Genomic DNA, 16,532 nt, shown 5'->3' with positions numbered 1-16,532 from the left:
TGGAAAAAATTTCGAAACCCCATTGATATATAATCCTGAAATTGCCGCTACTAACCTCCCACCGAGCTTTCTCGGCATCACTAGCTTCTTGTGAAATCTGATTTTTAAGAGAAGCAAAGTTCTTATTCCAACTCCAACACACGCCAGATTTCGTTAAGCTTAAATCAAATACTACCTAAAAATTTCATTACAAAATTTCTGCATCCATGAACTTTACCTCTTGCAGTAAAAGTTGTACGTTTACGAAACAGTGGAATGTGTTCACTGAAAAACCTTGTTGTAGCAATGCAACCAACCAGGGTACAAAGACGAAAATGTAACTCTTTGTAAGCTCCTACAATCAAATAGTATTTAATTATCAAAAGGAAATAATTAAATATGCATATATTATGAATTTAATAACAATGTTGTTGTCATACTCTTCGTCTTCAATCATATCAGCCAACTTTTCCTATGTGTTCCTGATTCTGTCGACATTTCACTCGCTTTACTAGGTAGATTCACCTGAACATATTCGTTTTCAACAAAATGCAGAAGTTGTAATTTCATAAATAACCACCATCTGAGTCAGATTTATCACAAGGTAGTGTAAACGGTGTACATCAAGCTAATCGCTAGGTTACACTGATTGGTTTTATCTGGCTCCAATGAACGCGCTTTTCTGCATCATCAACATTCCAAATTGAGACCAAAAAATATTTTACTTAAATATAATTGGATAATGTAATTACTAAAATAGTTTGAAGTCTTATAATTTTTACCAACTTGCCCTATAACCATGAATACTCTTGTCCCATTGTGATTTAAATATTCTTTCCCTGTGATCTTGCAAGTCTCGATTTTGTTCAAATTCCGTGTTGTTTCATCCTCACTAAGTTTTACCCTTAGCATAGACACTCCTGTCTATTCGTCTAGTCTATTAGACCGTGTTGACTAAGTTTACAACTGTAACCTACTGTACACTTTATATGAAAACTTAGTAACACGGTCAACAATAGGTTACAGTTGTAAACTTAGTCAACACGGTCTAATATAGTCGTCCAAACCTCTGTAAAAATGTTCAAATCATTTATTCGACATTTGAAACATAAGTATTACAGATTACAAAAATGGTAAGAGGTAAATTCAAGTATTATTGTAATGTACCTTGTATTATGTATGCAAAATGTTTTCAAGAGACTCAAAAAATTTGATAGCTTCAATCGCTTCATCTGATCTATTCAGTTGTTTCATGGTTGTTGTCATGTCTTTTAGAACACTATCAACTTGAACTTTCGATCATCAAATTTATTGCGGCCTGAAACATAGCTACTTGTTTGCTCGGGTTCTTATCTACCAATTGTAATGAAGAGATCATTAAGCCTCAAGAAACCAAAACCTCACATTTCAGATAATTAACTCTGTTTATTCCAGTTTTGACTATTCGGTCAAACGAGCTAACTTTGAGCTTCAAATTGTTAAAATATTCATTACATTTATGTTACTTTTTGACCACCACATTTGAGTTTGTAGAATCCCTCTATAACTATAGAACTTTTTCTTCTAAAATTGTTGACATAATCTTATATCAGCTGTAAATTACAATACCTGGTTTTGTAGAATCAAAACTTAAATAACACTAAATCTAAATTGATAAAATGATGATAATAAAGACAGGAGCTTTTGACGTTCGTAACAATACGTTAGAATGAAATTATAATTAACCACACACTTTTATTAATCATATTATGGCTTTATATAGCATACAAGTAACTTGTCCCAAAAGAATAATATCTATTACATTCGTATTTGATCTACCAAATCAGCTAAATATGGAATATCAATTTCTACTAAAACCACTAATTAATTTATTTAAACATAACAATTAATATATTAAAATTATTATAACCGATTAAACCCAACAATCACCCCCTTAATCGGTTTATCACTATAACGCCGGTTCCTCCTCAATCAAGTTTGCTTGCTTCTCCCATGTAGGACACTCGTTGTTGAAATGGCCAAATTCACCACACTTGAAGCATCTAACACGGCTTTTGTCCCGGACACGTTCATTAACATCTCGACTTTTTACGGACCCACGGCCTCTCCCCCGACCACGCCCAAAGTCTTCACGATTTGAACTGCCATGGCCACAATGTTTACACCCGTGTGTTTTTTCCTCACTAGCCAACAACAAACCACCTTGAATGCCCTCTATTTTCTCGGTTCCTTTGATACGCTCTTCATATGCCTTCAATCTTCCAACGGCTTCATCAAACAACATTTTATCCAACTCGAAACATTGCTCTATAGACGCCACAATTTGGAGAAACGACATAGGCATAGAATCAAACAATCTTTTCACTAAGTCCACTTCTTTAAGCTCATAACCAAGAGTTCTAGCCTTTGATGCTAAACCGATCAATTTTGTAGCAAAATTGAAGCGACCCGTCCTAATCCATCCGGACGAAGTCCATATCGATTACAAACGATTCACAATAGTTGGTTACATCGCGAGGTACTTGACCTCTATATGATACATTTTACAAACATTGCATTCGTTTTTAAAAGATAAACTTTCTTTACATCAAAAGTTAACGGAATGCATACCATTTCATAATACTTCCAACTATAATTGACTTAATAATAATCTTGATGAACTCAACGACTCGAATGCAACATCTTTCGAAATATGCCATGAATGACTTCAAGTAATATCCTTAAAATGAGCTAATGCACAGCGGAAGATTTCTTTCATACCTGAGAATAAACATGCTTTAAAGTGTCAACCAAAAGGTTGGTGAGTTCATTAGTTTATCATAAACGATCATTTTCATAATTTTAATAGACCACAAGATTTTCATTTCCATTTCTCATAAATATACGTCCCATGCATAGAGACAAAAATATTATTCATATGGATTGAACACCTGGTAACCGACATTAACAAGATGCATATAAGAATATCCCCTATCATTCTTGGAAATCCTTCGGACATGATAAAACAACATTGAAGTACTAAAGCATCCGGTACTTTGGATGGGGTTCGTTAGGCCCAATAGATCTATCTTTAGTATTCGCGTCAATTAGTAGATCGGTTTACTAATTCTTAGGTTACCAAGCAAAAGGGGCATATTCGGCTTCGATCATTCAACCATATAATGTAGTTTCGATTACTTGTGTCTATTTCGTAAAACAATTATAAAAATTGCGCATGTATTCTCAGCCCAAAAATATAAAAGGGTAAAAAGGCAAATGAAACTCACTTATTGTATTTTGTAGTAAAAATACATATGACGTCTTTTAATGTAACATCCTCAATCGGGCCTAGATGTAAGATTACTAAAGTGCCCTTAAGTTAGTATTGTGTTACTATATGTTTTTATTTTTATTTAATATTTATTATTAAATAATAATGTGATTAAGACCAGTTTGTGACAAGGGTTACAGAACAGGTTTGTTTTTTTAATTTGGACTCCGTTTGGGTTGCCAAATGATCTACGAAAGATATCAGATAACTGATAATTACCAAGTGCGCTGCACAGTGTGAGATTTTAACCCACTATAGGTGACTAGTGCAGTCCATTTCTCTCACTTTCCAGATTCTTCCCAAAATCACCCCGTTCTTCATCTTCTCCAACTACCAAAACCCTAATCTCGAATCCTTGATCTTGAGCTCGAATTAATTACATCTTTGTGTTCCTTGTGATTCACTGATTCTTTTAAGGTAAGAATTATAACATTTCGTGATTTAATCTTTGAGAAATTAGAGATTTTGTGTTAGTTTTTCATAAAAGTGTAAATTGGGTCAAAATAGGTTGTTTTGGTGTTGTTAGTGTCAAAACCTTGTGGGTTTATGTTTTAAAATGATCAGTGTATCAGATTTGGTAAGTTTTGAAGTTAAAAACGAGCTCTAGGTCGAGAATTGGTGAGTTTGGTGTGAAACCCGTCACTTTGGCAGCTGCTGCAACAGATGAACTACCCTCGGCCGATGGTCGTTGACCCTCGACCGATGGTGTCTGATAATCGTCCGATGGACTAGACCCTCGACCGATGGTGGAAGTCCCTCGACCAACGGTTGTAATTTTAATGATCGGCCGATAGTGTGATCGATCGGCCGATGGTGTAATGATGATCGGCCGATAGTCTCTGACAATCGATCGATGGTCTATGCAGTGAAATATTTTACTAAGTGTTGAATTCTAGCCGTTATGCTGCCCGTTTGTATTTTGATGATTATGATGTAAATTTTGAAAGTGCACAAATGTTAAGCAGAAAAATTTTAGCGGACAGTTTTCTGACAAAATTTTCTGTATTGTGTTATTTGGTGTTTATGGACATAAAGTAACTCGTGTATATGTATTTCTCAGGAGAAAAGGAGAAAGAGAAGGTTCAGTGATTAGATAGCTGAACACCTTCTCGTTTGCTGGTAATCGGTGAGTGGGACTAACTGGAGAATATAGTATATAGAAGCATGTTATATTATAATTGCCATGCTTGTTAGATATACTTATTGTTGTGGTTAGTTAGTTCTTGTGATGATTGCATGTTAGTTGATGCTTGTCTGCTGGAGCCCGGTGCGTCCCTATTGTGTGGTAGCCTCGGTAGGAGAGATCAACCTGCGGGTTGGGTTCCTCTATGGTAGCCTAGACAGCCGCGGTGTATATATATGTGAATGACGCGTCCGTCGCGTGTGGATTATGTATATACATACGGTGGTGGTGGAACTTCTGGTAAGCCCCAGTCCGATCAGCTGGTGGTTAATGGTTTGGCCGAGCCACCAGAGTCTCTGTAGACGGCACTTGGGTGATGTTTGTGTGTTAGACTATTGTGACATGATTAGTATAACACTTGTGTATGCTATGTACTGTACTTAGTCGTACTCACTTAGCTTCGTGCTAATTCCCCTCCATCTCCTCCCTGCAGGTTGTTAGCTTTTGTAGATAGTGCTTTTGGGAGAAGACGGGCATGATGATGTTATGTTTAACAGGGTTAACTCTGATGTGGTCTTTTAGAATATGAACCGTGTACTTTTGAAAACAGAATGTATTTACGTCTCTTCCTGTTAATATGTAAATTGTTTTAATGACACGTGACATCGGTTTGTACAAATGTCGATATCGTATTTAATTAATATTATGCTTCCGCCACGTATTTATTATAAAAAAATAGCGGTGTCACATTTAACAAGTGTAGGGTTAACCTCGGATTCACGAACCTATATCATTTATATATATATATATTAACGCATATAATGGTAATCGAGCAAATTATGTATTATTATAATTGTTATTTTAGTAATTTGTATGTTTCATTAATAACTAAATTAACTATGTTTATTTTATATGCTTTTGATAAATAGTTAGTATTTATTATGAAAATATTAATGTTGTTATGTGATATGTATAAAATATATTCTTATGTAGTTATATATTTGATAAAATAATATCGATAATAATAAATAAAAATTTTGTATTCTTTAATGATAGTAATAATAATAATGATACTATTAATAATCTAAATGATAATTTTATAAAAAAATAATAATAATACCTTTAATAGTAATGATAGGAAAATGATAATTTTAATAGTACTTTTAATAATAATAATAATAATATAATAATAATAATAATAATAATAATAATAATAATAATAATAATAATAATAATAATAATAATAATAATAATAATAATAATAATAACTTAACTAAAAAATGAAAATTTTAATATTTTTAGTAAAAAAAATGATAATAATAATATTGGTAATAATAATAACTATAATAACTATCCTAATAATAATTTTACAAAAAAAAATGATAATATTAATATTAATACTAATAATACTTATTTTGATAATAATAATAATAATAATAATAATAATAATAATAATAATAATAATAATAATAATAATAATAATAATAATAATAATAATAATAATTAATAATAATAATAATAATAATAATAATAATAATGATAATGAAAATAAAAGTAAAAGTGTATACCCTTTAAAAGTTTTTCTAAAAAGAAATGCCCCAAACAAGAATCGAACCCGAGACCTCCCGCTCACGCACAAACACATCCAACCATTCAGCGAATTCAGTTTTTTTGATTTTAAGCCGACCCAATATTTATTTAACTCGTTATTTTTATTTCCTGGCCCAGTTTCAATTCAGCCCAACAAGGAGTATCATGCTCTATGGATTTATAAGCCCAACAGCAAAATTGATTAAATTAGTGGGTTTGGTTCGATCAATAAGCAGGCAACACAGGATCGTTTCATCAAGTGTATTCTTCTTCATCATCAAACAACATCATCAATCATTATCAAACCGTCACCTATATCTTTGTTATTTTATGTATGTATTATTATAACCGTCTTTAGTCTTTAATCTATTCGCTCTTGTTTGTTACAATACGACAGCAACGGATGGGAGCTGCACAGCAGTCCCTTATTTCCAGTATCGAGCAGAAAAATAATATATATAAATAGAGCATGGGATACCATCGATGGTTGGCGGTTTTGGTTAATCAATTGAAATATATTCTAAAACATCATCATCAAGGTTACTTTAGAAAAAATATAAAGTGAAACGTCCCTTTTTGAGTGACTCCCTTTTGTCTGCCATGAGGTTCCTCTTTTAGTTCCATAAGCATAATTGAATTACTTTGTATAATATAAAACATTATCAAGTTGATAAGCTTCAATAATATTTAAAGCTATGTTCGGTTAGGACCTGGTTTACGAGCAAAATAGCAACGGAACAGCTATAAAGGAGCATCAAAGTAGTAGCAGATAAGGCTTGTTTGGCCTGGTCCGTTTGATAGATAACAAAATAAAAATCATATGTTGCAGCGAATAGGAAGTCAGGAATATAATGTAGTTGATTGTCGTGGTGTTTGTGAAGGTTTGAAACAGAAGAATATATGCAACATATATGGTGTTTGGTTTATAGTTTATTCAAAGCAGAAACAAAAATCTAGAGCTGTAGTAGTCGGGTTATGGTAGTAGCAGAAAACCCGTAGCAGGAAGAAGAAAAAAAAATGTGGTTAGATGAGTGGCTTTGGTGACGGTTTATAAGGGTGGTGTACGGTTTATGGCTAGTATGGTGGTTTGTGTTGTTAGTCAAATAGAAACTAGAATAGATGATAAATTGGTGAATTTCTAAAGATGATTCACTTTGGTTGTGGGTTAGCCAGTAAATAAGAAAGAAGGAAAGAAGAAGCACAAGTATACATGTGGTATCTAGTGGGTGTTAAAAAGGATATGGTATTACTCCACTAAATAATGTAAAATTAAAATATCCTAACACTCACTTCAATTCTATTTTTGTCGACCCAAAGTCACGAAAATTAAGGAAAGTGAAAGCAATTTGATTGCGATGCGTAACAAATTTGACTAATTCAGACAAAGATAAAGATGATGTTTGAAATAAAATAGATTTCGTTTGTATCTGCATTATTAGGTTTAGTATTATTAATTATAAATATGAATATAGTAAATATTCTAGTAATAATAATAATAGAATTAATAATATTATCAAGAACAGAAATTTTGAAATGATACTAATACTAATAAGTAAAAAAAATAATGATAATAATAACTAATAATTCATTTAACGCATAACTAGTTTATAATTTCAATCATTCTTTGTTAATATTTAGTTTTAAAATCTTCATTTTGATAACCCTAAAATTTGTTAGTATTTTATTAATTACAATTATAATAGTAATAATAATAACAGTAATATTACTAATACAAATATTGATATTAATATTAATAATAATAGTAACAATTATATTATTACAATACTATATTTTAACTTGTAATTATTTACATATAAGTAAATATTATAAATTTCTACCTATTATACTTATAATTTATTATAATATTCATATAATAATTATGTATAGAAATTATATCTATTTATAAATAAATACATATCTATTTACAAATAATGGTTCGTGAATCGTCGAGACTGGTCGAAGGTCAATTGAATTTATGAAACAGTTCAAAGTTTTTGAGACTTCAACATTACAAACTTAGTTTATCGTGTCGAAATCATATAAAGTTCAAGTTTAAATTTGGTCGGAAATTTCTGGGTCGTCACAGTACCTAACCGTTAAAGAAATTTCGTCCCGAAATTTGAGTGAGGTGGTCATGGCTAACAATAAAAATGTTTTCATGACGAATATGAGTTGATAAATAGAGTTTTATCATCATTGATTAATATGAATAAATAATTCGATTATTCGAAGAGTACGAATGAAGATATCACTAAATAGTGAAATGAGAAAGGCATGTTTCATCATAACTTTTAACTAGTCATGGTTGAATTTAGAAAATAAGGCGCGTCTTAATTTTTGACATTGTCTTGGTTGAATTCCGGAATTCAAGGAATTTAAAGAAAATCTTCGAAATCTAACAGACTTGATTCTTCGGCGAATAAGGAAATTGAGATCTCTATAATTAAATACGGTGATCTGCCTCGATTACTCTGTCTGATATTTCCATTATAAATTAAACTCTCCCGTTCCATTATTCTCACCATTCCTATACTTTCTTTCTTAGTTCATACATTCAAAAGATTGTGAAAATGTTTAATTTCGTTCTAATCCTTGATATCTTTCTATTTATCATTTCCGTCATCCTTCTTTTCAATCATCCACCAGATAAATCTGTTTACTTCTACTATTACCTTGGGTTGATACCCTTCTTAATTCTACCGTGTATTTATATTGCTATTCGTATTAATATTCACTGTTTGTAATTTCGGTGTTGTTGTTGGGCTTTATATTCTCCCTTATATTTCAAAGTCCCTGCTTCTGTCTTCAATAATCATGGTCATCCACAGTTAATACTCTCTCCTATTTGCTGCAATTTATACCCCCTTTTTCTTTCGGAGCTTCATGCTTTTGTTTTCTTGTCGCAAGTAATGGTCCAGAATTCATAGATATGGAGTTTCGATTGAATATGCCTAATGTTCTAAGAGAGAAATTGTATTGACATGATCTTGATTGTTAAATTACCAGAATTCAAGAGAAAAGATAAAACTATCAAGAAAATAGGTTCCTGATATGTTTATAGAATAGATAGGATGTAAGAGTCGTGTAACGTGGCACATGATGACGTTATGCTCTGTGAATCATCACATTCCATTAGAAACTCAGCATGAATTACTGTAATATAATCACGTTGATCAAGTGTCATTATATTATACTAACTCATGCTTCAGTTCCCAACACTACTTCAATAACATTCATATTTTAAGTTCGAAATTTTTAGAATTTAGGAACTGAGACAGTTTCCTTACTGATGTAACACTGACATCGCGAAGAGATAAATAATTTCGGACGATAATATTTATGAAAATATCTTCAGAAATATCGAAGATATTTATGATGATATTTTGGAATTTCTAAGTTCGATGGTTGATGGAGAAAGATTTTTCCGCAAGATTTTAACATGACTTCGGAGCAAGAACGGATCCAGAATTATCTGGATTCTTTGAATATAGGGTATGGTCCTTTTATTTGTCCTTGGTCTCCTTTGTGGTTAGCTCAATCCGTTTTTTAGTTCCAACTTTTCTGAGCATTTCCAACATACTATTCTTTATCATCAAACTTCTGATGATTAAGGTCGTTTACGGTTGTCTACAGCTTCTGCTGCTTCATTCAGCTTTTTCAATATTCAGAGTATTGATTTGTAGACTGAGTGCTTTTCAGAATTTCAGAATGAAAGATCATAATTCTAAGAGATAAATGTTATATGGATACATATAACTATTGGTGTGGAAACGTTGTGAGACTCACAATACAGATTTGCTGATTCCCGGTAATTGGTATGGCAATTCTTGTTACAAGATGCGGATGAGTACATGATGAGACTTCAATAGATAAATTTAGTGATTTGTCGAAGAGATTTAAACCAAGGAGCGACGAGGTTGCTAGTACATCTGCTGGTAATGTGGTGAAATTTAATAAAAATTTCTCCGGTAACAATAAAAGAGCACACATATAAATCAAGGTTATAATAAGGTTGTTTCGAACGAAAAGTCAAAGTTGACTTGCTGAAGCTGTGACAAAATTTGCTAATTTGGAAAGGGATTGCAAAGTTATTTTGTGTAATAATAACACTAAGAAATTAGCATAGCTACGTTTTAAACGTTTACTCAGTTGCCGAGAGTTTCTCAGGTGAATAGCTATATGCATCAATCTTTTCTTCCGTAGATGAAGTGCGGTTGGTTCATTCTCTAGATTGAGGTGTTTTCAAGAATCATGAAAGGTTTGAACGCGGATGGTAATCATCAAGATACAAATGAGGTTTAAGATGAAATCAAGTGGCAAACTTGAAGAATTGTTTAGTTTCATATGTTATAATCAATATTTTAATTCATTTTAATTGTCTAATGTTATTAGTCCACAGTCGATAGTCCACAATTAACAGTCCAATAATTCATATATAGTTTAATATATAATATTCAAATTAATTAATACGTATCGTGACCCGTGTACATGTCTCAGACTCGATCACAACTCAAAGTATATATATTATTATAGAATCAACCTCAACCCTGTATAGAGAACTTGATCATTACTGCATATAGAGTGTCTATGGTTATTCCAAATAATATATATATATATATATATATATATGCGTCGATATGATATGTCAAAACCTTGTATACGTGTCCCGATATTTAAAGTGTTTAAAATAAATATAGAAATTAAATGACGATAAATAAAATTGTGAGAATGTAAATTGCGATAATTAAATTGCGATAAATAAAATGTAATACGGAATTAACAGTTAGCTAGGAATAGTTAGCTAGGAATAGTTAGCATGGATTCTTAACAAAATTTCTCAGAATTAATTTGTTTGTTTCTAACAAATTTTATTTTGTCCAATGTTTTCTTCATTATGCCACTTGTTGGATTCTGATAGGTTAAAATCCAAATATGAAATTTGAATGAAAATGGTTATTATGTGTTGACGGATATGTATATCGGAGAATGTAAGTAAGATAGTAAATGACTGTTGAATAGAATTCGAAAAATTGTACAGTGTAACTTATTAATGTGAAATCTAAATATTCCTCGGGTATTACCTACCAGTTAAAATATTTTCACCATTAACAGTTTGTACGAAAGAATTTTTAATTACAATCTTTATGAAAATATACTTACATATATATTTTCTTCAGATGTAGTATAGATTTAATGAGTTAATATGATATTAATCTCATTTGGTTTACCGTCAAAACTAGAATACATAATCTCTATAACATTAGAGATTACATAATCGCCATGAAGAACGAAGATAACTGATGTAGAACGATACGTAGAACGATGATTATACTCGAGGTACAGAATAAAATGTTGAGGCATGGATTGTTGATGGTACTGGTGCTGTTACTGATGGTACTGTTGGTGCCGGTGATGTTGCTGAAGCTGGTAAATTTTGCACCATATTCTCCGAATTTATTACTCGAGCGCGAAGCTCGTTGACTTCTTCCATTACTCCAGGATGATTGTCGGTCGGAACGAGCAGATGAATAAGATTTAGAATTGAAGATAATATATAATAGTTACGAGATATCATGGAAATGAGGGTGAAAATGGTGTTTCGGACTGATTCGCCGGTAAGTGTTTCAGGTTCTTCGCTTAGAGGGAAATTTGGTTGGTGGAAAGGAATTGCCTTCTTCTCGTTTCCGTTGAATAAGTTGACTATGGACTCATCAGATGATTTGGGGATGGACAATTGGTTGATTCATTCTGGTGACACTGCTTTCGGAGCTTAGGTGAAACTCAATATTGGAATAGCTGTCGGAATCCTAGGAATTCGAACTGATTGAGGGATTCATCTCGTACGATCAGATGAAGGATTTTCGATAAGAAATAGATTATAGGATGTAGATTAGTACCCTGCAATACATAATTTACATATGCATATATAATACTAAATTCCCATAAGTTACGGAGGAATCTACGGAATATGTTAGGCAAAGTTTACAGTAACAGATACGCTAAGATATGAATAGACTAAGAATAATGAGTAGGTAATTTCCTAAGGATGATAAGCAAATGATTTCTGACAAAAACGATAAGCAAATCTTTTGACATGCAGACACGGTCGAAGTCCAGACTCACTAATGCATCTAAACAACTATCAGTTAGACACACTAATGCAAGACCTGGTTCGCTAAGACCACCGTTCTGATACCAACTGAAGCGACCCGTCCTAATCCATCTGGACGAAGTCCATTTCGATCACAAACGATTCACAATAGTTGGTTACATCGCGAGGTACTTGACCTCTATATGATACATTTTACAAACATTGCATTCGTTTTTAAAAGATAAACTTTCTTTACATCAAAAGTTGACAGAATGCATACCATTTCATAATACTTCCAACTATAATTGACTTAATAATAATCTTGATGAACTCAACGACTCGAATGCAACATCTTTCGAAATATGTCATGAATGACTTCAAGTAATATCCTTAAAACGAGCTAATGCACAGCGGAAGATTTCTTTCATACCTAAGAATAAACATGCTTTAAAGTGTCAACCAAAAGGTTAGTGAGTTCATTAGTTTATCATAAACTATCATTTTCATAATTTTAATAGACCACAAGATTTTCATTTCCATTTCTCATAAATATACGTCCCATGCATAGAGACAAAAATATTATTCATATGGATTGAACACCTGGTAACCGACATTAACAAGATGCATATAAGAATATCCCCTATCATTCCAGAAAATCCTTCGGACATGATAAAACAACATCGAAGTACTAAAGCATCCGGTACTTTGGATGGGGTTCGTTAGGCCCAATAGATCTATCTTTAGGATTCGCGTCAATTAGTAGATCGGTTTACTAATTCTTAGGTTACCAAGCAAAAGGGGCATATTCGGCTTCAATCATTCAACCATATAATGTAGTTTCAATTACTTGTGTCTATTTCGTAAAACAGTTATAAAAATTGCGCATGTATTCTCAGCCCAAAAATATAAAAGGGTAAAAAGGCAAATGAAACTCACTTATTGTATTTTGTAGTAAAAATACATATGACGTCATTTAACAAGTGTAGGGTTGACCTCGGATTCACGAACCTATATCATTTATATATATATTAACGCATATAATGGTAATCGAGCAAATTATGTATTATTATAATTGTTATTTTAGTAATTTGTATGTTTCATTAATAGCTAAATTAACTATGTTTATTTTATATACTTTTGATAAATAGTTAGTATTTATTATGAAAATATTAATGTTGTTATATGATATGTATAAAATATATTCTTATGTAGTTATATATTTGATAAAATAATATCGATAATAATAAATAAAAATTTTGTATTCTTTTATGATAGTAATAATAATAATGATACTATTAATAATCTAAATGATAATTTTATAAAAAAATAAATTTAATACCCTTAATAGTAATGATAGGAAAATGATAATTTTAATAGTACTTTTAATAATAATAATAATAATAATAATAATAATAATAATAATAATAATAATAATAATAATAACTTAACTAAAAAATGAAAATTTTAATATTTTTAGTAAAAAAATGATAATAATAATATTGGTAATAATAATAACTATAATAACTATCCTAATAATAATTTTACAAAAAAAAATGACAATATTAATATTAATACTAATAATACTTATTTTGATAATAATAATAATAATAATAATAATAATAATAATAATAATAATAATAATAATAATAATAATAATAATAATAATAATAATATTAATAATAATAATAATAATAATGATAATGAAAATAAAAGTAAAAGTGTATACCCTTTAAAAGTTTTTCTAAAAAGAAATGCCCCAAACAAGAATCGAACCCGAGACCTCCCGCTCACGCACAAACACATCCAACCATTCGGCGAATTCAGTTTTTTTGATTTTAAGCCGACCCAATATTTATTTAACTCGTTATTTTTATTTCCTGGCCCAGTTTCAATTCAGCCCAACAAGGAGTATCATGCTCTATGGATTTATAAGACCAACAGCAAAATTGATTAAATTAGTAGGTTTGGTTCGATCAATAGGCAGGCAACACAGGATCGTTTCATCAAGTGTATTCTTCTTCATCATCAAACAACATCATCAATCATTATCAAACCGTCACCTATATCTTTGTTATTTTATGTATGTATTATTATAACCGTCTTTAATCTTTAACATCTTTTTCATTCAATCATCTCATATCATATTCATCATTAATATCTATTCGCTCTTGTTTGTTACAATACGACAGCAACGGATTGGAGCTGCACAGCAGTCCCTTATTTCCAGTATCGAGCAGAAAAATAATATATATAAATCGAGCATGGGATACCATCGATGGTTGGCGGTTTTGGTTAATCAATTGAAATATATTCTAAAACATCATCATCAAGGTTACTTTAGAAAAAATATAAAGTGAAACGTCCCTTTTTGAGTGACTCCCTTTTGTCTGCCATGAGGTTCCTCTTTTAGTTCCATAAGCATAATTGAATTACTTTGTATAATATAAAACATTATCAAGTTGATAAGCTTCAATAATATTTAAAGCTATGTTCGGTTAGGTCCTGGTTTGCGAGCAAAATAGCAACGGAACAGCTATAAAGGAGCATCAAAGTAGTAGCAGATAAGGCTTGTTTGGCCTGGTCCGTTTGATAGATAACAAAATAGAAAACATATGCTACAGCGAATAGGAAGTCAGGAATATAATGTAGTTGATTGTCGTGGTGTTTGTGAAGGTTTGAAACAGAAGAATATATGCAACATATATGGTGTTTGGTTTATAGTTTATTCGAAGCAGAAACAGAAAACTAGAGCTGTAGTAGTCGGGTTATGGTAGTAGCAGAAAACCCGTAGCAGGAAGAAGAAAAAAAAATGTGGTTAGATGAGTGGCTTTGGTGATGGTTTATAAGGGTGGTGTACGGTTTATGGCTAGTATGGTGGTTTGTGTTGTTAGTCAAATAGAAACTAGAATAGATGATCGATTGGTGAATTTCTAAAGATGATTCACTTTGGTTGTGGGTTAGCCAGTAAATAAGAAAGAAGGAAAGAAGAAGCACAAGTATACATGTGGTATCTAGTGGGTGTTAAAAAGGATATGGTATTACTCCACTAAATAATGTAAAATTAAAATATCCTAACACTCACTTCAATTCTATTTTTGTCGACCCAAAGTCACGGAAATTAAGGAAAGTGAAAGCAATTTGATTGCGATGCGTAACAAATTTGACTAATTCAGACAAAGATAAAGATGATGTTTGAAATAAAACAGATTTCGTTTGTATCTGCATTATTAGGTTTAGTATTATTAATTATAAATATGAATATAGTAAATATTCTAGTAATAATAATAATAGAATTAATAATATCATCAAGAATAGAAATTTTGAAATGATACTAATACTAATAAGTAAAAAAAATAATGATAATAATAACTAATAATTCATTTAACGCATAACTAGTTTATAATTTCAATCATTCTTTGTTAATATTTAGTTTTAAAATCTTCATTTTGATAACCCTAAAATTTGTTAGTATTTTATTAATTACAATTATAATAGTAATAATAATAACAGTAATATTAATAATACAAATATTGATATTAATATTAATAATAATAGTAACAATTATATTATTACAATACTATATTTTAATTTGTAATTATTTACATATAAGTAAATATTATAAATTTCTACCTATTATACTTATAATTTATTACAATATTCATATAATAATTATGTATAGAAATTATATCTATTTATAAATAAATACACATCTATTTACAAATAATGGTTCGTGAATCGTCGAGACTGGTCGAAGGTCAATTGAATTTATGAAACAGTTCAAAGTTTTTGAGACTTCAACATTAAAGACTTAGCTTATCGTGTCAAAATCATATAAAGTTCAAGTTTAAATTTGGTCGGAAATTTCCGGTTCGTCACAAAAATCATCAACCATTTCTCCCTCCTTCATGCGCAAACTTTCAAGCTCCCTTTTCAAAGTTGCAACCCGAGCCGATATTACCCGATCCACCCCCAAGTAACGTGTTTTCAGACCGTCCCACACTTGTTTTGGATCGGTATAACTCGCCATTTGCAACACCATCTCTTAAGGTATTGCTTGAAACAAGAACGCAAGTGCTTGTTTTGATTTCTTTGGATCCAATTCCACACCTGTTTTTGGTTCCACCGCTTCCCATATTCCATAAGTATCCATAATTGCCTTCAGTTTGACCGCCCACACCTGATAGTTTTTTGGGGTCAAAACTGAAACTTGATATGACATGGATCCCCCTTCTTTAGCTTGTACTAACGCCATTTTTTTTCTTTTTTGACAACTTCAACTTCTGATCAGTTTTGTTCTAAGAAACTCTTGACACCACTCAAGAAAACAAACCCTGGCCACGGGCTATAACGATTTCTTGTCCCCGGTTTAGTTTTCTTCTCACGAACAACACGATCTAGTTGAAGCTGCACCTAGCTCTTGATACCAAGTGTAGGATCAA

At 31.3% G+C, this 16,532-nt stretch overlaps 1 protein-coding gene across 1 annotated transcript; it reads right to left on the bottom strand.

Annotated features, from left to right (window-relative positions):
* Positions 1-1,927: 1,927 nt before the first annotated feature.
* On the bottom strand, positions 1,928-16,132 carry LOC139859710 (uncharacterized). Its single transcript, XM_071848488.1, has 3 exons — positions 15,983-16,132; positions 15,176-15,312; positions 1,928-2,432 (listed from the first exon to the last, which is right to left on the bottom strand). Exons 1-3 carry the CDS (start codon positions 16,130-16,132, stop codon positions 1,928-1,930), a joined length of 792 nt encoding a protein of 263 aa, XP_071704589.1.
* Between the last annotated feature and the right edge of the window lie 400 nt (positions 16,133-16,532).

Source organism: Rutidosis leptorrhynchoides, chromosome 7 (assembly GCF_046630445.1).
Source record: "Rutidosis leptorrhynchoides isolate AG116_Rl617_1_P2 chromosome 7, CSIRO_AGI_Rlap_v1, whole genome shotgun sequence".
NCBI lineage: Eukaryota > Viridiplantae > Streptophyta > Magnoliopsida > Asterales > Asteraceae > Rutidosis > Rutidosis leptorrhynchoides.
The sequence above is the reverse complement of the archived record's forward strand: the minus strand, read 5'-3'. Positions and strand labels throughout refer to the sequence as shown.

What these genes read in the sequence shown, in the direction of transcription:
- LOC139859710 (XM_071848488.1), bottom strand. Translation starts at nt 16,132, where the DNA reads ATGGTGTTGCAAATGGCGAGTTATACCGATCCAAAACAAGTGTGGGAC. An exon ending in GCATGAAGGAGGGAGAAATG is followed by an intron (nt 15,313 to 15,982) that starts GTTGATGATTTT and finishes CTAATAATGCAG; the next exon opens with ATACAAACGAAATCTGTTTT. An exon ending in TCGACAAAAATAGAATTGAA is followed by an intron (nt 2,433 to 15,175) that starts GTGAGTGTTAGG and finishes CGGATGGATTAG; the next exon opens with GACGGGTCGCTTCAATTTTG.